Source organism: Periplaneta americana, chromosome 1, assembly GCF_040183065.1.
Source record: "Periplaneta americana isolate PAMFEO1 chromosome 1, P.americana_PAMFEO1_priV1, whole genome shotgun sequence".
Classification (NCBI taxonomy): Eukaryota; Metazoa; Arthropoda; class Insecta; order Blattodea; family Blattidae; genus Periplaneta; species Periplaneta americana.
Window position 1 is genome coordinate 204,795,566 of NC_091117.1, and position 24,700 is coordinate 204,820,265.

Here is a 24,700-nt window from a genome sequence, read left to right on the forward strand (position 1 = left end):
GTAGAGCAATTTTTCAACATATTTCCCACCGGAATTGAAACATTTGTCACATCAAAGGGATCGACAGAGAGGTACAGACGGCTATCAAACGCTGGTTCCGATCCCAAGTGGCTGACTTCTACGAAACAAGGATACAAAAACTGATCCCATGGTATGACAAATGTCTCAATTCTAGTGAGGGATATGTTGACAAATAGCGCAACAATTGTTGTACCTGTTTCAATAAATCCTTCCATGCAATTATACTTTTTTCTGTAAAAGACCTCAGGGAAAACCACTTTCTGTACGGTCTCGCAGTTGCGATCGAGTGGCCAAAATTTGTGTAAGCATATCATTTGACATTATTAACATGGTAGAAGAAAAAAATTAACATTTTTATCTGCCCCTTTCAGAATGTTTTTTTGTTATCTTTTATCACAAAATGACCCTGCTATTACAACCGGTTCAGTATTGCAATAATCATGCTGGAGATAAAAGCAATACTAGAAATTCCAACTATAATTTATGTCTTATAATGTTATACCAATAGTGAAGTTGAAGTATCTGAAACCAGAGACCATAATATAAAAACAATAAGGGTGTATTCCTACATCTAACAGTAATAACATGAAATTGATAAAAGTTTTCTAAGTGACACGACATACCAATGAATGACAGTAGTAATTACCGGGCATAGAACAGACATGTATTGTTGCTTCGTCAGTGACCTCTCACAAGGTCAAAAGATAGATAATATTAAATTTGCATTATATCTGTGTGTGTTCATATAACTGTAACATATCACCTTTAATGTATTTCATGCTCTCATATCCTATCATATTTTGCATTATTCATATTGTGGCTGCATTAATTTATCATAATTTTGACCAGTTATTGCTAAACAATATGATCTTTTGATAAGTACTTGAAGTTCACGAAAAAATTCCCAGCATATATAATTGCGGGCCATATTCAGTACCTCTGGAGAACGAAGTTAAGAGACTGACTCTGAGACTCTCTAAAATTACCGGTGTATCACAGTTCTGTAAGTATAAACAACACCTTTCCTGTTGTAATATATTTTAAATAGTTCCCTTATTTCGTTATTTCATAAGGTATTCAAATATTTTGAATGTTGAAGCTAGATTTTACAGTGAAACTGTTTTGATTAGCTGTGCGGTTCTCATTTTCCGGTGGCCCCCCGCTAGGAGTTAACTGTGGAAAAGCGGCCACTCGGTCTGCCGGCACTGAAACGTTTAGTACGGTATAGGAATTTGTACTTACCCAGCTAAAAGCAGGTGTTGAAAATGACCCCTACCAACTACTACACACTGTTGATACCTTCTTATGAAACTGTTAATTACTTTATGCTCGACCATGCCGAAATATAGTAATTATACACCTGGCAGTAGCCCTTTAATGCACCTCATTAAAGTACACCTATTCATTAAAGTTCAGGTGTTCAGCCAATGACAAGTCACCTTTGTACCGTTATAAAACCGCAAGTATCGATTATTCTCGGATATGCAATCGAAAGACAATTAGCGAAAAGTCACGGAGGCTGGAAATCCAATACTGTCGCAGAAGGTTATGTTCTGTTACTGTAATAATTAGCATTAATTGTAAATAATATTCAAATAAATTCAATTTGTCATCTCGTTTTTCAATTCTAAACCAATTTCCAGGTTATATCAGACTAAACTTCATCTTATTCTCTATCAAGGTCAATGACATTCGGCCTCGGAAAAAAAATCAATACTTTCGCGTCTGCGCACATCTCACAATTCGGGTCAGTTCGCACATAACCATAACATGACAATTTTGAATAATTTCAAGTTAGAAATATGGTCGAGCATAAACATACTTGCGTCTTAATTACTACCATTATAGGCTCGTTGCATAATGTACTATTATGAAGTTATGCTTCACTGATTGACTCGATTATAGCCCTTGTATAGTCTTTAAGCTCATTTATTTTATGTGGATTTTTCGCATAAACCTTATTTTAAGTGCCCCCAATAGATATAAATCGCATGGTGTTAAATCTTGACTTCGTGGGGCCCACAAGTATAGTAGTACCATAATAATAAAGTTTATTGTTCTATTATCTCTCCTTTCTTGTGCAATGCCAGTATATTTTTATTTCTCTTTGGATAACGGAATCTGTAAGGTTCTAATTATCAACTAGTGGAACATGCTTAATTTATGTGATTGAAAGTTTTCTGAAGTAGCTGGGAGTTCTACTCGATACCTAATTACATTTTCATAATCATGTCCAAAATATTTATGATTCCATTAGAATGTTCGGACTTATAAGGACTACAACTTATTCTTTTTCTATTCCTGCTACTCTTCTAATAATTCTTTACTATGCATTAATAAGATCTAAAGTTGAATATGCATTTGTTGCCTGGAATTATATTACTTCTACTGATTCGGTTAAATTGGAAATCATTCATAGAAAATTTATGTCCCTATGTGCTTTTGGGTTTTTACCAAATTCATCTGTTTTCAGTTATGAGCGTACTTGTAAATATTTTAACTTTTCTAGACTTTATGCTACGCGTCTTGAACTTGACTACATATCCATTTGTAAAGCCTTAAAGGGTGATGATTGTGAGTCCTTCATAAGCAACATCTAAATTCGGGCCTCTTCGAATGGTTTAAGATTTCAAATAAAAAAAAATTGTACCTCTAAGACGAAATCTCTCTCTCCAGTTGTCAGATGAATGAAAGCTGCCAATTGACATTGTATTAATTCGATCCGTTTTGTTTGGTTCTTCTTATATTAAGCATACTCATTAAAATCACATTCATTTCAATTTCATTCGTTTGTGTTGTTTTTGAGCTTTCTGCATCATGTATTTTGCAGTTATCTATTCATTTTGTCATTATTGTGTAATTGTAGTTGTCTCTAATTTTAATAATTATTTGTAATTTTTACCTTGTGCTGAAGTATTATTGCCCAGGCTGTTGAACAGCAAAATAAATAAATACGTAGATGGATGGATGGATGGATGGATGGATAGATAGATAGATAGATAGATAGATAGATAGATAGATAGATAGATAGATAGATAGATAGATAGATAGATAGATAGATAGATAGATAGATAGATAGATAGATAGATAGATAGATAGATAGATAGATAGATAGATAGATAGATAGATAGATAGATAGATAGATAGATAGATAGATAGATAGATAGATAGATAGATAGATAGATAGATAGATAGATAGATAGATAGATAGATAGATAGATAGATAGATAGATAGATAGATAGATAGATAGATAGATAGATAGATAGATAGATAGATAGATAGATAGATAGATAGATAGATAGATAGATAGATAGATAGATAGATAGATAGATAGATAGATAGATAGATAGATATATAGATAGATAGATAGATAGATAGATAGATAGATAGATAGATAAACGAAGTAAATAAGTAACTAAATAACTAAGTAAATAAGTAAATAAATAAATAATAAATAAAATAAATAAAATATATATATATATGTATATATAAATAGATAATTAAATAAGTAACTAAGTAAGTAATTAAGCAAATAAATAAATAAGTGAATACATAAATAAATAAGTAACTAAGTAAATGAGTAAGTAAATGAATAAAAAAACAATCATACAAATAAATATTGAAATATCTTTCCTCTTTACTGAATTCTCTGTTCAAACGAATGCAACAAAAATACAAAGAATATATAGTCAATTGCAAAAGAATCCGGGATAATGTTGTTTACGACGCTTCTTCAAATATTTCTACTACATACGTACATCCTGTTCTGATGCACCTGATTGGTGGTGGACGTCAATATCATCATCTCCCTTCCACTCACCATTTCTTTTTTTAATTCTGGTACCCTCCCAACCCAAATTCCTCTGATGTTCCCCTACCAGGAAGTCTTCTTCCATCAACTAATGTGTTTATGTCTTCTGCTGCCATTATTCTTCGTATCTCTGTGTTCATTCTCTCACCTTGATGTTCTGGATGACTTTTTAAAGAAATTCTTCTCAACTGCTGTTAATATATTAATATGACTGTTATTAATTGTCCAGTTCTCCTCTTCGTAGAATATTTTATTGTATAATATTTAAAGTAATATTATTCACGTACTACTGATGATGGACTGTATTAAACACACCAATCACATTTCTCTCATTATTAATTATTTAAGCAACTTCCAAGTTTCATATTTCTCCACTTTCAAAACAGGACTCTAAATTGCACAAGTAATGGTTTATAATTCTTCACCTTTTTATTTTCCCCCACAAAAAATAATTACAATTTCTTCTTTCAAACTTAATTTTTACTCCGCATTGCTATATTATATTCCTTTAATGATTGGCTGCACATGTAGTATGGACTTCACCCTCTTGTGCTGTAACTACCTAATCATCCGCAAAACGTAGGGGATGCAAATAGTGTCCTTCCGCAATAATAATAATAATAATAATAATAATAATAATAATAACAATAATCAAATTAATAATAATAATAATAAAAATAAAAATAATAGCAATATTAATATTAAGAATTTTACCGTAATTTGTACTGTTTCATTTCTAGGGAAAAAGAATTCAGGATGATTTACAGAATTTTTTTCGTGAGTCTTCTTACGTTTGCTTGTTTGAAGGTAAGTATCAAATTACATTTACAACAGAAGTAACTTTTTTTTTTTTTTGTTAGAAGCAAAATATTTTAGCGACTGCCTACGTAGATTTAATTTAAAATCCATTGTCATCAAGGGGATTTAAAACTGACAATGTTTATCACTAGTATATCTGGTTAATAATAACACATGTAAAGTTGTCAAAAAAAAAAAAAAAAGTGTCCGCACTCGTGAACAGCGAATAATTTCTAAGTCCACTTCGGATCACGGTGATGTTGTACGATGCAATGCACTTGTAGAAGGAGTTTCGAAACTATGGAGTTACTCAATATTTGCGTCTCGTAGAGCAGCGATAGAGAGCTCGCTTAATGTTTTGAATGTTGTGAGTTCGAGTCTTGTTCAAGTTATCATTTTATTTTGTTATCGTTCGTCAGCGATCTAAATAATATTCAAGTTATCATTTGTATTTTGTTATCGTTTTTAGTGATATAAATAATATTGAAGTTATCATTTATATTCTGTTACCGTTCTTTAGCGTTATAAATAATATTAAAATGATCATTTATATTCTGTTATCGTTCTTTAACGTTATAAATGATATTCAAATTATCATTTATATTCTGGTCGTTCTTTAGCGTTATAAATAATATTCAAGTTATTATTTTATTTTGTTATCGTTCGTTAGCGATATAAATAATATTCAAATTATCATTTATATTTCGTTATCGCTCTTTAGCGTCATAAATAATATTGAAGTTATCATTTTATTTTGTTATCGTCTGTTAGCAATATAAATAATATTCAAGTTATTATTTGTATTCTGTTATCGTTCTTTAGCGATGTAAGTAAAATAAATTTCATGTTAGATTTAAAACAATACAGTGTTAGTTTCTTCTTCTGATATTATTACATTATACTACCTTGTAACACAATAAAAAGAACAGGAGTGACGAGGATTTGAACCTGAGACGTTGACATATAAATTTCAACGTCCTTCCGACTGAGTTACAGGGGCACAAGTAAAGAAAATGTGTGCAAAAATTGGCCCAATCCCCCTCCAAGACGTTCTGATGATTTGTGGAAAGTCGTTCAGTATGCCAGGGATGCCAAGGAACTGAAACGACTAGTCGATTCCATGCCTACTCTACTGCAAGATGTGATCTTGATGGGAGGAAGATGGACTAAATATTGAATCGTGGATTTTTGTTTTGTTTTTTTAACTTTTAATTGTTTAAATTTTCTAAGGCAGATGCCAGTAAGTTTGTTTGTGTTTATGCCACGAAATGTATTTTTTTAGAATATTATCTTTCTTTCTTTCTTTCTTTTTTTTTTCTTTCTTTCTTTCTTTCTTTCTTTCTTTCTTTCTTTCTTTCTTTCCATTTGCAGCCATAATCTCATATTAAATAATAATTCTAAAATCATAGCATAATACATTCATGCATCCTATGTTATTTACTAAAACAGTCATAAAAGAGACAGGAGCAATTATATTCTCTCTTTCCCTCTTAAAAACAAAAAAAATATATAAAAAGCACTACGTTGTGTTTGAATGAACGACCGCACGAATACTAAGCCAAAACGCTACCATTACGCTGTAACAATAAGACGGAGAATACCTTAATTATAACTGTAGATATCAGGCAACGTGATCCAACAACATGTAACATCGCCTGTCTCCGAAATGTAGCGGAGATACCCGAAGGAAACTTCGTTTCTAGAGAGCGGCCACCTTTTCTTTCGACAGCTGTACAAACTTTTTCATCCCTCTATGATAAGTGGTTTGCATTTTATTAATATCTTAATAAAATATTGTTTTGCTTCATATAAAAAGTACCTTGCGCCACAATTTACATTATTTTTAATTGCTATTCACTTATATGATTCTTTATATACATCGGAACAAACATTACTATTGAGTTTTTCTGTACAGTGAATGGGTAAATTACTAGGAATTTTTTTATGACTAACATATTTTTTTATCTTTTATTTGATAATAAAAATTCTAGTAATTTACTGATCAATTTTAAAGCAAACACCTATAGGGAGCTTTGATCCCATGTAAGCAAGGATCTATATACGTGAATATCACTTAAGAATGATGTAAATTGTAGTGCAAGCGACTTTTTATATAAAGCAAATCAATATTTTAATAAAATATTAATATAATACAAACCACTTAGCATAGACCAATAAAATTTTGTACATTTGTCACCAAAAAGTTGTGACAAAACCAAATCGATTCAATAGAAAAGGTCCAACGCAAGGCAGCAAAATATGTCAAAATGGGGAAGGGACATGGTGAGCAGATAGTAAAAGACTTAGGGTGGGAACTTCTCAAATCAAAGCGACGAAAAATCAGACTCACCGCATTGTTTAAGGCACAAATGGGACACAAAGCATGGACCGATATCAATGCTAGATTAGTAACACCATCATACTTAGGAAGGGCTGATCATATTAGGAAGTTTAAATGTAGAAAACAAAGAACGGACGTAGAAAAATTTTCTTTTGTTAACCGCACAATAGTAGACTGCAACACCTTACCTGCGGCAATCTTTCAGGGTGGTCCTCTTAAAATCAATACATTTAAGGGAAGGTTGAGAAGATTAGACTGAAAATGTAATTGGAGGTGCAGTGTAATTATTTAACTTGTGTCATGTACTTAATTGAATTGATATATAATTAATTAAGTTGATATGTAAAATAATTTAGTTGATATGTAATTAATTAAGATGATATGTAATTTAGTTGATATGTAAATAAATTAAGGTGATATTTAATTAATTAAGATGATATGTAGGCTAATTAAGTTGGTATGTAATTAATTAAGGTGATATGTAATTATTTAAATTGGTAATAGTTCGGTGAAATAGAAGTACTTATAAGTTAGATTTACTTTTGCTTATCGTAGGCGTTATTATAGAATAGTTTTTAGTTATAGTCCTAGCTTTATTGCATCTACTATTTATAGATTTACGTTTATTTTATTTTATTTCATTTACGTTTATTTTATTTTATTTCATGTAATTGTAATTATTGTATATTATATATCACTGCCACCGGGTGTATACTCAATTGTAGTGTTAATACATACATACATACTTACATACATACATACATACATACATACATACATACATACATACATACATACATACATACATACATACATACATACATACATACATACATACATACATACATACATACATACATACATACATACTATTAAGCAGACGTACCAGTGGTCAAACATTGGTGAATCTAGCTTCGTAAGTATGGTAGTTATTGATTTCACTATTGTGAACTTGGAGAAATTTCAGTATAGTGTCCTCTTAAATGCGAAAGCTGTAGGGTTTGCATGAGAAATGCAATTGGAAATGTTTAGATTTCTAATTGTTTTATTTGCAATATTGTTGTTTTCATTTGTTACTTGTGATTTATTAAGTTTATATTGCTGTTGTACCTACAATTGTGTTGTGTAGGAAGAAATGTATTGGACACTTAAATGTATATTTATGATCTAATAATTATTAAATGAGGTTTTTGTTCTTTAGCATGTTCACTGACAATAATGTTCTGAAATATAAGAATATCCTTTTGAAGTTTTCGCCCTTCAAATTAAAAGTATCTGAATTTTACTTTAAATATTCCTGTCCCACGCATGTTGAAAAGTAATAACAATGGCGGCCGACTATGTGATTGCGCTACTCTGCTATATCCACGGACTCTGACTTTTGCGTCTAAGCAGTATTTATTGATTATTTTGCAGGTCTTTAGTTTGGAAATTTTATCCTCAAAGTAACAAACATACTGCATTAAGGGGAGAGGATGGTATTTTTTAAACTTTTTTCCTATTTGGTGTAAAATATTAATTTTTTGTATGTAGAGAGCTCATAGCTGTGGCAACTCAACTAAATAAAAATATAAAAAAAATATTTGGGGGTCCAAATTTGAAAAAAAATATAGGCTACCCAATGCAGGATTGTACTAAAACCGATATATCTAAATCATTTTTAAAGATTAGATTCAAACAGTTTTTTTGCAATGTATTTGCAAAAGCATGTTCTACAAACTGTCTGTAAGAGAATTTTGATATTAATCCCTACGTTTGTAAAAGAAACAATTAAAATTTAATAACAATTTTCTGATTTCTTTTCTTGCAAACAAACGGATGTATTTTTAAAATGAAATCAACTAACAAAATTCTGTTACAGAGAAAAGTTTCCTAATAGTCTAAAGAATGTGTGTTCTAAATTTCATGCATGTATCTTTAATAATTCAGAAATTATATTCATTTTTGTCTGGCAATGTAGCAAAAAAAAAAAAAATGAAGTTACTGGAAACCGATAAGCGGGCGTGTGGTTTAAAAATCCATAGGGCAGGAAGTTTAAAAATGACGTCTCAACATCCGATAAGGGCACAAATACCCACAAAATGTTATGCAATGCATTCCACACATATCAAAGGGTATTTTAAAGAAAAAAAAATTGAAAATTTAATTTACCGGAAACAACAATAAAAGTGGGCGAGTGATTTAAAAATCCATAACGCAGGAAGTTTAAAAATGGCGACTCAACATCCGATAAGGGCACAAATACCCACAAAATGTTATGCTATGCATTCAACACATATCAAAGGGTATTTTAAAGAAAAAAAAATTTAAAAATTTAATTGACCGGAAACAACAATAAAAGTGGGCGAGTGATTTAAAAATCCATAGCGCAGGAAGTTTAAAAATGACGTCTCAACATCCGATAAGGGCACAAATACCCACAAAATGTTATGCAATGCATTCCACACATATCAAAGGGTATTTTAAAGAAAAAAAAATTGAAAATTTAATTTACCGGAAATAACAATAAAAGTGGGCGAGTGATTTAAAAATCCATAACGCAGGAAGTTTAAAAATGGCGACTCAACATCCGATAAGGGCAAAAATACCCACAAAATGTTATGCTATGCATTCAACACATATCACAGGGTATTTTAAAGCATTTTGTTTTTGAAAATTTACTCATTTTTCACCAAAAAATACTATCCTCTCCCCTTAAAACACAGGAAAACTCCATTCATTAGAAAATTAAAATTCACTTGAACACAATTTATTTTATTTTAAATACATGTTGTTAATTGTACAGTATGTGAAATTTATCTGGAGAATGGTTCGAAGTGGAATGTTTGAAGTTCCGTTTTTATTTTGAAATCAATCTCGCTTTCAAAATCCGCGCCTGCCATTTTGGATTGCTGCTTTCAAGGCTTGCATATTGTTGTGCGTACCATATTCATCGATATCGCAAATGCTTAGTTGGAAATCGATAGTTGGAACAACATAATGAATAGCAGTACTTTCATATATGTTACAAGGATACAGTAACGTCACATGTAATTAGCGTATTATAGTAGGCTATGCTTAAATAGAAATATAATTATTATTCCGCGAGTTGCATGTGAAATTAGTGTTTTCATCACATAACACAACTGTCAATTAAATTCTTCAAACTACTTTGACTTTTAATTTAGCCTACTGAATGCGTAAAGTTCGCCATCACACGAACAGAAAAGCAATATCTCACATGGATGTAGATACAACAATTCTCATTTCCGGTCATGGGTCTCTGGGTGAAAAATCTTCACCATATCACTCTCCACATCCCCCCAAAAGTTTGAAAAGTCATTCAGTTACACTCTGTATATTTAGCAGGAAAACGACACTGTTGTCAGGATATCTTGGAACATTTATTTGCGAAGTTCAAATATTATTAGTACGGAAAAGTAAATCGTATATAACAGCATTAATGTAATGTTAAGTTACAGACACTATCTTAAAATCTGCAGTTCATATATATTAACATTAAAGTTGTGTTAAGTTACAGACGAAATTTTAAAATCTGTATTTCGTATATAATAACATTAATATTGTGTTAAGGGGAGAGGATGGTAATTTTTAAAACTTTTTTCCTATTTGGTGTAAAATATTAATTTTTTGTACGTAGAGAGCTCACGGCTATAGCAACTCAACAAAATATAAATATTTTGAATAAATTATTTGGGAGCCAGATTTGAAAAAAAAAAATGTACTCAATGCAGGATTTTACTAAACTCGATATATCTAAGCCATTTTTAAAGATAAATTCAAACACAATGTTACAATTTATTTGTAAAAGCACGCTCTACAAACTGTCTATAACAGAATTTTGTTATTAGTTCCTACATTTGTAAAATAAACAATTAAAATTTAATAACATTTTTTTATTTTCTTTCTTGAACAGAGAGACTTATTTTTAAAATGAAATCAATTAGGGAAATTCCATTACAGAGAAAAGTTTCCTAGTAGTCTAGAGAATGTGTATTCTAAATTTCATTCATATATCTTTAATAGTTCAAAAATTATATCGATTTTTGTCTGGCTATGTAGCAAAAAAAATAAAGCTCCAGAAACAGCAATCAAAGGGGGTGTGATTTAATAATCCAGAGCGCAGGAACTTTAGAAATGGCGTCTCAACATCCAATAAGGGCACAGATACCCACACAATGTTATACAATGTATTCCACACACATCACAGAGTATTTTAAAGAAAAATTTGGTTTTGAAAAAAAAAATGAAGTTCAGGAAACAACAAACAAAGTGCGGTGTAATTTAAAAATCCAGAGCGCAGGAAGTTTAAAAATGGCGTCTCAACAACCGATAAGGACACAAATACCCACAAAATATTATACAATGTATTCTACACATATCACAGAGTATTTTAAGGAAAAAAATTGATTTTTGAAAATTTACTCATTTTTCACCAAAAAATACCATCCTCTTCCCTTAAGTTACAGACACAGTCTTAAAATCTGTATCTGTATCTGTGTTGTGTTAAGTTACAGACACAATCTTAAAATCTGTATTTCGTATATAATAACATTAATGTTGTGTTAAGTTACAGACAAAATCTTAAAATCTGTATTTCGTATATAATAACATTAATGTTGTGTTAAGTTACAGACACAATCTTAAAATCTGTATTTCGTATATAATAACATTAATGTTGTGTTAAGTTACAGACACAACCTTAAAATCTGTATTTCGTATATAATAACATTAATGTTGTGTTAAGTTACAGACAAAATCTTAAAATCTGTATTTCGTATATAATAACATTAATGTTGTGTTAAGTTACAGACAAAATCTTAAAATCTGTATTTCGTATATAATAACATTAATGTTGTGTTAAGTTACAGACACAATCTTAAAATCTGTATTTCGTATATAATAACATTAATGTTGTGTTAAGTTACAGACAAAATCTTAAAATCTGTATTTCGTATATAATAACATTAATGTTGTGTTAAGTTACAGACAAAATCTTAAAATCTGTATTTCGTATATAACAACATTAATGTTGTGTTAAGTTACAGACACAATCTTAAAATCTGTATTTCGTATATAATAACATTAATGTTGTGTTAAGTTACAGACACAATCTTAAAATCTGTATTTCGTATATAATAACATTAATGTTGTGTTAAGTTACAGACACAATCTTAAAATCTGTATTTCGTATATAATAACATTAATGTTGTGTTAAGTTACAGACACAATCTTAAAATCTGTATTTCGTATATAATAACATTAATGTTGTGTTAAGTTACAGACACAATCTTAAAATCTGTATTTCGTATTTAATAACATTAATGTTGTGTTAAGTTACAGACACAATCTTAAAATCTGTATTTCGTATATAATAACATTAATGTTGTGTTAAGTTACAGACACAATCTTAAATTATGTATTTCATTTTTCAATATATTTCCTTTTCAGGATAATATCTTGGCACTGAAGAGTTTGACTGAAAGTAAGTTACGTGATGTTTCTTTTTCTTTTCGAGGAGCGATAGAATGAATCTAACGAAACTAAAGAATCTAGTTAGTTCATTTTCCAACCTCATTTCAGAATATATCATTAATTACGTCATTTCATCACTTACATAAACTACGGCATATATATTGATGTATAAATAATTGTATTATATAAAAGTAATGTGTAGTATATTTTGATACACTTAAATTTAATAATTAGTATAGGCTTATACTGTCAATGGAAACTTTAAACCATTAAATGTTTCAAACGTAAGAAAATCGCTGAGAGCTTTTCCCAAAGAAAGTTGGGTTCCATTCCAGATAGGCCCACAGCCTGTAAAATATATTTAAGTTTTCTGAAATGCTTCATTACCATTATATGAAGACATTTTTTGTTTCTAAATAATCTGGATACGAAAAGTAGCTAATACAAGAAATATTTCAAAGTCATTACTTCAACTAGTACATAACTGTTAACACTTTCCGCTCGAATGAGTCCATTTGGAATCACTAATATTTCTGTAATTTTTTACTCATATGATTTGCCTCAAGATTCTATTTGATATCCTCAGAAGCAGTTTTGTTCTTTTCCGATAGAGTGCAGGACCCGAGAGTTCCTTGGCCTAGTTTTTATTAGGAAGAGGATTGTTTTGTTTTTTTGTTCCTCAATGGTGTCTCTATGACATTGTGCACCAATAAATAAATTCAGGTCAGAAAGACTTAAACAAAAATGCATTTAGATATATTTAATAAATCACTTAGATGCTGTGCCGAGTCATTTAAAATAAGATTGTGTTCATTTTTTGCTTATGAACTATTAGACAAAATTACGATTTAGGTTAGTTATCACCAAATAATACGTTTCATAATAAAATTAGCCTACATTACAGGTGTAAGAATGAGTTAATATGTGCTATGATCGTATAATATATTCGGCTTCACTGTTGCCTTTAAATACATCCGATATAATCAATATTCAATAATTTTTGGCTCGTTCTACACAAAATTATTTCTTTCAACAATTGCATATTTTGATGTAAATAAATACGTTTATTGAAGCTTGACGAATAATTATTTGTCAACATGCCAGTTAATTATTTCCTAGCATTTGTTATTTAAAGACAGTGTTATATGAATGTGGTAGAGAGAGTATCACTGAACGTAGATGAAACGTACAGGAAATCGGCCGATTAGCGGTAAGACCGACATGCTACTGCCGCTGTTTGCCTCCCCGAACGCGCGACGAACCTCCGTCATGGATATCTTATTGTCAGCAGTATGAGCTGTGGAGTTATCCTGCTGAAAATACTCCGTGAATCGTTCCTGCTATGTTGACCTATCACACAAATCTTCTAAAATATGATTATGCCGTGCAATATTGATTGTGTCTTTAAAATGGAGATCATTGATGCTTTGACAGACATCAAATTACCGCTTGGATTCGATGTCAAAAATCTTTCGAGTGTAATGTATTTTTAAGCACTATGAAAATTTTAGCATTGCTTCCTATGACGAATAGTGAATGTAAGGGATTCGTTTGGTGCATTTAAACACGTAAATGATCTTGTTGCACATAGAAGGCTCCTGGAAATTTTTCCAATAGATTTCTCTCACACGTGATATTTAGAGATAATTCAAGTGGCCCAATCAAGTGCAGATTTTTCCTGCACTCCAGATCAGTTAAATCCCCTTCAGATACAACTGAAAGAATTCTTCATCGATGAAGGACGGAAAGGTAAGGAGAAGGAGCTTTAAATTATATAGCCTATTTTGAAAATTTTTTGTTTTGAGTATGTATTAGGCGTATATATTTAAATGACGAATGGTTGTAATAAATTTTATAGATGTAAACTGACTTGCTGTCGTGATAATGGGAGTTACTGTACGGGATCTACAAATATATTCCTCTTTTTACAATCTTACTGTTTTGTTATCTAGAATAACAAATCATTAGTAAAATGTGTTTTTGGGTATCAGTCACTTGATCAACTACACTACAACAGAAATAAGAACATATATGGGCTATTCCATCTCAAATCGACTGAAATGCAGAGAAAATTGACCTTGCAATTTTTAAATACAATGAAACTTTTTCTGTTCGTTGCCAACTGTGATACAATGCTTTGTGCAAAGTTTGAGGCATCAGAACTTCATAGTGTTTAAATTAAAAATATTTAAATTTATCGTATTTTCATAAAATGAGCAACTTTAAAAATGTTGTGACTCCGAAATCCTTTCACCCAATGATCAAAATCATGGTTGATGTTGATGCTGAGAAATTAAAGTTTATATTGACATGTAAACAGTTTTACTTTTTATGGAAACTGGGAAATTTAGATTTTTCTTCATTAAGACGCCTTTGCCCACGAAAAAATATTTTTAAAGTATATGGTTAGATTCCGCATTGAAAGTACAAATAAACACATATTTTTTACTGGTGCATCGTTAATAAGAAAATATTGATAATATCATATAAAGAAAAAAAAATAGTACGCGCGTGAAGTAACCAGCTGACTGTGAGGCGGGATTTAGCCCAGACAAGCAAGGCCAGGAGACAAACACGTGATGTTTCGTCTAGTAGCGCATAGCTGGGGTAGCTTTATCACAGGTTTTCATAAACACAGGAGTAAAATGACGCCCAACGCTCGCTTATCTTCAGCTCTCGGCCAGTGCTTTCTGTACTGGGCCGTTCAAGTCCAGGCGTGTGAAAATAATTTATTTAATACCCTCGAAACTTATTGCCGAGCCACTAAGGAAATAATGCCGAATCCATCGTAATAATGCAAGTTTTTTCTCAATATTTTTTTTTCTTCACATTTTTACAAATGGGCAAAAAGCCTAAAAGTAAGTAAAATCAGATAATCTGTCTCTCTGTATATAATAAAAATGAGGATTACTTCTTATCATAACCTACCAAATGTCAGCTTCAAAATGAGCTCTCGTTCAATGTTCTGCAGTAAATGGTTCCAGAGTTCTGAGCGCTGAAAGAGGCTTGTTTTTATAAAATATGCTAAATTTGTCGCTCAATAGTACGAAAACCGTTTGACTTTCGATAGTATATTTTTGAAAATGCACTGTCCTCAGCAACTTATATAAATATGGAAAAAATTAGAGTATTAAAAAAATGCGAGGTTTTTTACTGATCGATTTCATATGGAATAGCCCGTTTGTATTTGTAACTTAAGCTAACGTCGTGCATTACAGGCGCCTTGTTCGGTTCGGGTTTGTCGAGTATGGTGAAGTTCGATATTCGCCCATGTTCGCTCTGCAGAAGGAAGCCTGTCGTGTTTGTTCCAATTCGTTGTAAAAAATATTCGCTGTCTTCCACTCATGTATTAATCACTTGAGAATTTTTACACAAATCTTGCGATCAGTTTTTCATATGAAATTAGACGAAGTTTTCAATGTCTTGGTTGCCTCCCTCAAGTTCGAATATTGCAGGACACTAAATTAAGCATTATTTATGCATGCTTTAAGGTACAATAGCATATATTTTATGACGACTTAGTACGATCGCTAATTGCAGTAATAATGAACCAATTTATATTTTCAGGAAACAACGGAGAACTACTACAGCACATTATTGCTATTAGTGAGAAATTTCCAGATTGGGGTACAGAAGTTGCAAATAACCTAATTGCTACAGTAGGCAGAGGACGTGATCTTCTACAGCATATGAAAGAGTCTGTTGAAAGTGTCGAAGGTAAATATTTAAAAAAAATGTCATTATCAAAAGATGGGAGAAAGCAACTGGCCACCCCACCCCATTATTTCCTGGCCCAGTTGCCTCATGAGTGATGTTTTATGGTGTCACTTGTGGGGTCCAACCTGTCTTCTGACAGTTCACTGAACAAAGACCAAAAGTTGTAGTCTAAATTCGTGGATAAAACTATCACGAATAGGCTATGTCTCAATGATTAATTTTTGTGTAAAAGTTGAGATAAACATAATATAAAATTATATGGTGTCCTACATTTATGACCATTTTTCACCATAACGCATAATTTAAATGATCTATACCAGTGATGACAAAGCAAGCGCATTTTTCTGACCTTGACGACATGCGCGGGCACCAAGCGCTAAGTATGGAAAGAGGAAGGATTGTGTATATGAATAAGCAACCTGTTGGATTAAGAAAACAGAGGTGCACAAACTTCAAACGGAACGTGAAATTTTATGTCGTTATTTTTATATGGCTTCTTTCTGTTTGATATTATCTGTTGAAATCTTTCAAATCCAAGTTAGAAAATTATCTTATGACGAGTTCCCAAACTAACTTACTATCATGACAAGTGTTGTATTGCATGTTTCCACGTATTCACATTTTTTATGTTCTAGTGATATTTAACTTATTTTATATTTTTGTTTTCATATTTTCCGATAATGGTATATCTATAATGTCATAAGTTGAGCTATATATAATCATAATTTTCCTTACTGTGTGTACTTAAAAATATTGTATTCATTGTATGCTTTGTACTGCACTATTTTATTACTACTATTAGTATTATTATTACTATTATGCCTGTTATTATTATTGTTATTATCATTATTATTATTATCAATAATTGTCTTATTTTTTATACTTTGTATGCCTCATTTATTTTTGACCTCCTGTTCACATTTTATTATGCTTTTTCCTTTCTTTCTCTATGTTATATATTATGTCTGATTTCTTCTTACTTGTTGTTTACATTTTATTATTATTATTATCTTGTTCAGTTTTGTGTGTAAAATTGTAGTGTACTTTGTAAATATGTAGTGCTTTGTAACGCAGTTTTTACTCCTGGTTGAGTGTTAGAGAAGGCCGTATGGCCTTAACTCTGCCAGATTAAATAAATCATTATTATTATATTGTCTGTAAAACAAAAGTACTAATACCAATTTCTTAATATTGCAGTTGTGTTTTAAATCTTAATAACATAATAAAGAGTTAAGAAGGAATATTCACATAAATTCCATAGTAGTACAACTATACTGTACTAAATGGAGGAAACACATCATTCATAAAGAAAGTGATATCACAAGAAAAGAGATTGAGTATTACATGATAAGTTGGAATTGATATTGATGGTATCTTTAGCCTTATAAAAGTAATCAATAAACTAATCAAAACAATATTACAGTACAAAGTAAAGTTACCTAGGTGCTGTACATGTTTTAAGGTAACTAATATTACATAACAAAACTCTTATCGCATTATGCTTTTAAGGTGATAATGGTGAGCATCTTCCTATCATCAGAACATTAAATTATTTCCTCGAAATCTGCTGAAGCTATAGAGCTGACATTTTTACAACACATGGGCACGTATCTTTTGCTTATGATGTAACAGTAGTTGCTTTCTTAATTAATTTCCTTACAAACAATTTCGAAGCGAATATTTTCAAAATGTTGAATACACTATCTTCAGTAATACGTATATACGGTGTATTAGATTTACGAAAACATTCTGTAAAGCTACTAAATAAATATGCCTATACCTGAAAATTTTACTTTTCTATACGAAAAGTTGAGAAAATATTTCTTTTGAATAAAATAAATCAAACTTGTGAAAAATGAGCATTAAAATTAAAACTTACATTCTTATAATGCACTTATATTTCTCAGGCAAAACTAAAAATTAACATGGATACAGTTTTAATAATTTCTCTTCCCTTTATCTAATGAATCAGTGCTGGCCATCCCTGAATATAGCTCGACCAAGCGGCATATACCACCTCTTTCGTCTGTCTCTTTACTTTCCTCTGTAAAGCGCTCAGGCAAACCTGTCTTCAGACAGTTCAATAAGCAAAATACAGACCAAAAGTTGTAAATTTGTGGATACAACTATCACGAGTAGGCTCTGTGTGAATAATTAATTTTTGTGTAAAAGTTGAGAGATAAATAATATAAAATTAAATGGGGTCCTATATTTATGATCATTTTTCTCCAAAGGCGCCATTTATATTACGTACCGGTATACAAAAGTTGATTTAGTCTTGTAATACATGGAGTACGTATTGTTGATATAGTAGAAATACCAAGAACACAAATTAACCTCATACTTGATTGAGAAGACCACATATAGAATAAAATTAACAAAGGAACAAAACTTATCCTCAGGTAGTTTCCTGTACGTAATAGCAATTCAATAAATATTTTATATCAGATTACACATTACTGCAAAAATGAAAATTTTACTCTACAATTACTACCATTTTAACAATAACTTTTAATTCTTTCAGAAAAAAATGCAACAGCTTTGAAAACGATTTCTGATGAACTGCTTCTATTTTACACTGAGACTTTGCCTGTTTTGGATGAAATGCTGAAGTTCGCTAACGAAGGAAGAGGAGTTTTGAAAATATTCAAAGACTTTTTTACATACACTGAACCAGGATTGAGAAACCTGGGCTAATCGAATATTATATTATATTTCGCACTATGGGAACTTTCTTCTTGTTTTTCTTATGGCCATTTCACAGTTTATATTCCATGCTAAACCTCTAACAATTTGATAGAAACAAATTAATTTATGGTTGTGGGTTATGCACCGGTTTTATAAGAAGGCACTGTTACTTAAATGTAGATAAATATCTTGTACTAATAATACAGTAAATGAACTCTTCAATGTGGTATGTGTTTTTATTGTCCATTATTGCATGAAACTGCAGTAAAAACTTTTTGTGCGAGATCGTGCGTATTTGCTTGGTTTCCGCACAAAACCAATCCGCGGAAAGTCTAAAATTCCACATTCAGTATTCCCAACCTAACACACATAACAATTTCTCTCTTCTTACCGCTTAAGGGACATATTGATTTTACTGCTTTAGGCTTTTAACATATTATTTTTAGACACGTTTAATATAGTAATAATTATAAATTGGAAACTTACCACTGCAATTTCACCTAAATTGCACTGTTAATTATTGTTTTTAAATATTTGCAAAAATTAAGTAAACTCTACAACTCCACTAAAGTTACTGCATTCGTGATGCAAGTAACATTAAGGAAGCCGTGAAAAAATCAACAAGATTCCAGACTCATCATAGACTGGGGGGAAAAAAGACAGACGTATATCACGGCCTGCTGGAGTATAGTAAACACAGAAAACATTTTAAAGCAACAATGTTGAAGATAGATATATTTGTTTTGAAAATTTGCCGTCATTGAACAGAAACCAAGATGGAGATTTCATTGCAACTAATTAGAAATTCCTCTTTCAGGTATGTAATAAACGATCTTCGCAAAAATTAGTGTACGATACATGAGCGGTATGTTTTCTTTCAATTCTCGGAAATTAAAAAAGCTCAACTACGTTTCGCTTTTTCAAACTTTTCCTCGAACATGAAAATTTCAACATACCGCTCTTGTAACGCATATTACTATTTCGATTTAGGTAGGCCTATAGCGTAATATATGCTTTTGAAATGAGATTGATTAACATTTTCCTTTCCATTGATTCTAGTTCACGTTAACACTTTGTTAAAAACTTAAAATTGTTTAGTAGTTCGTGGGACATTGATGAAGACGCAACACCGCGTCGAAAAGGGGCCGTCTGTCCAAGGTATATAACCTTTTTTTTTTAATAAATTTTAACACAATGGTGTTTAGAATATTCCGTTATTTAATATGCCGATATTAGATTTCTATAAAAAAAAACAGACGGATCAAATTTATTTTAGAGTTAAAAGTATGCGAAAAATTAAAACAAAATTGCAGATAACAATATAGAATCTCGATAGGTTTGAAGTGTAACGGCCTTGTGTTAGGGCAGGAAAAACAGAAAGCCACCTGAAATAAAAATATAAAACTGAGCTACGATAATATGGGGGAAGAAAATGAAAGATTAAAACTCCCACAATATTATTTAAAATCATTAGGAATTCAGGAAAAATAAAGGAGGAATGGCTAATAGCAGAAATTTTTAATATTTACTAAAATCGTGACAGCAACGAACGACATAATTACTTAGGGATTTCACTTTTGAATACAGCTGATGAGTTATGTACCCAAGGCAGTGATTTTTAAGGATAACTTGTAACCGCTTGAAGAGAGAACTTTAAGTGAAAAGCAGTATGTGTTACGAGGGTCAAGTACTGTACAGACACAATTTTAACAAGACGCGTGAATTATTATTGCGCTTCCGGTGGGAGGTAATAGACCATGCTCCCTACAGTTCCGACTTGGCACTCAGTGATTTCCATCTCTTCGGGCTGTTGAAGAAGCACCCGGGTAGTAAACGATTCAACACAGATACGGCCGTTCAGAAAGACGTCGTTATGTGGCTTCAGGGCCTTGAAGCAGATTTCTTCTATACAGACATAGATACCTTAGTCTATTTTTGGAACAAATGTTTGGACAAGCATGGTGGCTGTGTTGAAAAGTAATGGGTACGAGTTTTCTACTACTGCGTATCAGTATATCTGCCTGTGAAATAAAGTTTCGCAATGAGACTCTTGTTACCTTACATTTTGAAGCACAATCGTATATGAAATAACATTAATTAAAAAAATTCGTATGAACCATAGGTATTCAATTTGTAATAAATGATATTGTACGAAAAGGAACAATATTCTTATTTTTAAAATAGGGGAGAAGTGGGTACAGTAAGACAGGGAGAACAGTGAGACAATTTTTATTAGATGGTAAATTTTGATTTTGAGATGTTGGTAACAGTGGAGTTGTATGTTGCATGAGTAAAGTAACAGTATTTTAAAACTCGATTTGATTCTAGTTATGAAGGTGAGTGATGAAAAAATAATTCGTAATTTTTCACTCTAGAAGTAAAATTTTGGCTTGTGTTTAAAGAAGGTTATATTGGATATACAAATGAGATATAAATATGAATGTTTTGTTAACTAATACTATGGTATTTGAGATTATGTTTGGCAAAGTTTCGCCTTTCTTGTTTTAATTTTGAAGTGATGGCGTCATTTTTAAATGAACTATGCGTAAAGGGAACAGTGAGACATGCCATTGAAGGGTACACTGAGACGTCTCACTGTCCCCATGTACCGATGATATGCAAAAACAAACTGTAATTATATTACATTTACCAGCAACTAACATTAAAAATGAACATACTAGTAACCAATTTAGGAACTGTAGCTTAAAATAATGGATACATTACATTTTAATGGTTTCATAAATAAAATATTATTCAAAAAATTAACAAAATTGTTAAAAAATAAGAAAGAATTACATTGAATTCTTATAATTATAAGCTTTGTTGTCTCCAAACATTCATTTTATTTTTTCGCAAAAGTTTAAAATGTCATGGAAAATTCACTTTTCCAAAGGTTCCAGTTGTTTCAAAGGTTTCGAAGTCAGACATCAAAATGATTCTAAATAAGCCTACAGAACATGTCAAGATAAAGAGACAGCAAGTTTTTGTTTTCTTTTGAAATAAATGTACATAATTTCAATGTCCGTTAATAGACATTGTGATGTCTCACAGTACCCTCCTGAATGGGAACAGTGAGACATTTGCATTTTTTTTTACTAATACGTATTGTATATTATGTCCTTCATCTATTAACATTTTTCTTAATGTATTATTATACTCCATGTTTTAATGTTTATTTCTATTGCACTTGATGTTAAAAATACTTGAATTATCACTTGCATATATAGGGTAAACTGGGGTCTGTTGGACAGTCGGGCATGTTGGACACACTGTACTTTAACGTGTTACCTCGCCACTTGTGGGCACCACATTCTGTTAGAAGTCAATGACGGAAGTAGCCCCACCCGTGGCTACTTCCTTCATTGACTTCTAGCAGAATGTGGTGTCCACAAGTGGCGAGGTAAAACGTTAAAGTACAGAGTGTCCAACATGCCCGACTGTGCAACAGACCCTAGTTTACCCTATGTCTTAATATTTTGTGTTTCACTGTACCCACTACTCCCCTATTATATTTTACACGACTATTACCATAAAATTAAATTCAAGAGAAAAAGCCTATTACAAAATTCAGAATTAGTATCATTTTGAAACACTTCTACTCAACTCTTATGATTTATCCGGTTTACATAGGTCCTGCTGGTGTATCAGGATTTAATAATACTACATTTTTCGGTGGAATAATTTTGAATATAAAATGTGGTTGACTATAAGAGAAGGCATCAATGCCTTAACTCTGCCAGAAAAACATAAAGCATTATTACTATATTTCTAAGTATTTCTGTTGAAATTACCAGAACTTGAACTGATCCTAGCAAATTCCTGAATTATTTTCCACTTACTACTTACAATTCAAGTGAATATTTGATAATAAGCGTAAATAGCTTGTTGAGTTAGATTTGACAGAGTCAGTATTCATAACGTCTTTATACTTCACTAATACTGGATTATATTAATTGTAAACAGCAATGACCTATACTAATCCCATGTGAACTGCGATTTCTTATCTATACTAATAATAAAACTGTAGCAGAAATTTTTCTGGTAATTTTAGATTTTCCAAAAATAATTGGTCCTAACATATATAATTAACCGCCCTGAAACAGAAAATCGTTTTTCTGAAATTTTTGTTTGTATGTCTGTCTGTCTGTCTGGATGTTTGTTACCTTTTCACGTGATAATGGCTGAACCGATTTATTTGAAAATTGGGATATAAATTAAGTTCGTTGTAACTTAGAATTTAGGATATACGGCATTCAAAATATTTTATTTAAAAGGGGTGTTATAAGGTGGCTTGAATTAAATAAATCGAAATATCTCGCTTATTATTAATTTTCATGAAAAATATTACATAACAAAAGTTTCTTTAAAAATAATTTCCGATAAGTTTTATTCCTTGAAAAATTTTGATAGGACTGATATTTAATGAGGTAAATGAGTTTCAAAATTATAATAACGCCATCTAAGGCGGTGTAATGAAATAAAAAACAAATAACTTCGTCTATAAGGGGCCTTAGACAACAATAATCGAAAGCTATGAAACATAGCCTACACAGAATGTTTCTGTGTTTTTATGAAGTAATATCGGAAGCTAAATTAACCGATTTGTACAATTAATTATTAATTCACCATTGGAAAGTGTAGTTTCTCTAGATGGACGTAATGCTATAATGTTATTACAGTAAGTTCTGAGTGAATCGAGGACAGGTAAGATTAAAATAGCTTCTTATGCACAGAAAACTTGATAGGCATTCGTTTCCTGTATTTCCTAAAATAATTTTTAAGACCAAATGAGAGGTCTCTAGATCAAAATGATCGCATTTTAATTTTTTAATACAATTTAAATTAAGTAACGTAGTAAACGATTTATCCTTCTATCAAACACGAATGTTCCCTGGATCAAATGTCCTATTTTAATTATGTAATTGCTTTATATTTATTTCTAACGGGTGCAGCGGAGCGCACGGGTACGGCTAGTTTTAAATATTTTATTGAAACACATGCTGAATTTCAATTAGAATTTTAAGCATAGTGTTATTGAGATGAGATATTCCTTTTATAACTTCTAATTTACAGAAGTGAACAACTGAAGCAATTTAGCTTACAAGCAAAAATTTTAATGGGGTCAGGTGAAAAAGTTTTTTTGTTCTTTCACTATGTTAATAATGTCAAAAGAAGTGCGTGTAGAAATTTCGACCACTCGACCGCAATTACGAGGGCCGTAAAAAATAAGTTCGCCATGGCCCGTTAACGGAAAAAAACACAATTTCATTGCAAAAATTTATTGAAACAGACACGGCAATTGTAGAGCAATTTTTCAAAATATTTCCCACCGGAACTGAAACATTTGTCACATCAAAGGGATCGACAGAGAGATGCGACTGTTGACAAACCCTGGTTCCAATCCGAGATGGATGATTTCTAAGACACAAGGATACAAAAACTGATCCCATAGTATAACAACTGTCACAATTCTAGTGGGGGTTATGTTGACAAATAGCGCAACAATTGCTGTATCTGTTTCAATAAATTTTTCCTTGCAATTGTGTTTTTCTTCTGTAAACAGCCCCAGGGAAAATCACTTTCTGGACGGCCTCGTAATTGCGGTCGAGTGGCCAAAATTTGTATAAGCTCTTCTTTTGATATTATTTACATGTTGGAAGAAAAAAAAATAACTTTTTTATCTGCCCCCAGCAGAATGTTTGTATGTATCATTTATCAGAAAATTACCCTGCTGTTACAACCGGTTGAGTTTTGCAGTAACCTTGCTATAGATAAAAGCACCGCTATACTAGATATTCCAACTATAATTTATGTCTTATAATTAAGAAGCGGATTCCTATGTAATTAA

The 24,700-nt window shown here is 31.3% G+C and overlaps 1 protein-coding gene across 1 annotated transcript; it reads left to right on the top strand.

Moving 5' to 3' along the window:
• Positions 1–962: 962 nt before the first annotated feature.
• LOC138709514 (uncharacterized) lies at positions 963–19,063 on the top strand. The gene is made up of 5 exons (XM_069840338.1): positions 963–1,024; positions 4,574–4,640; positions 12,424–12,457; positions 16,015–16,164; positions 18,689–19,063. Exons 2-5 carry the CDS (start codon positions 4,590–4,592, stop codon positions 18,859–18,861), a joined length of 408 nt encoding a protein of 135 aa, XP_069696439.1. The 5' UTR covers positions 963–1,024; positions 4,574–4,589; the 3' UTR covers positions 18,862–19,063.
• Positions 19,064–24,700: the final 5,637 nt, after the last annotated feature.

Excerpts from the sequence above, each read along its gene's own strand:
- LOC138709514 (XM_069840338.1), top strand. The coding sequence starts at position 4,590 with ATGATTTACAGAATTTTTTTCGTGAGTCTTCTTACGTTTGCTTGTTTG. Across the intron at positions 4,641-12,423 it reads TTACGTTTGCTTGTTTGAAG|GATAATATCTTGGCACTGAA; the intron begins GTAAGTATCAAA and ends TTTCCTTTTCAG. Across the intron at positions 12,458-16,014 it reads ACTGAAGAGTTTGACTGAAA|GAAACAACGGAGAACTACTA; the intron begins GTAAGTTACGTG and ends TTATATTTTCAG.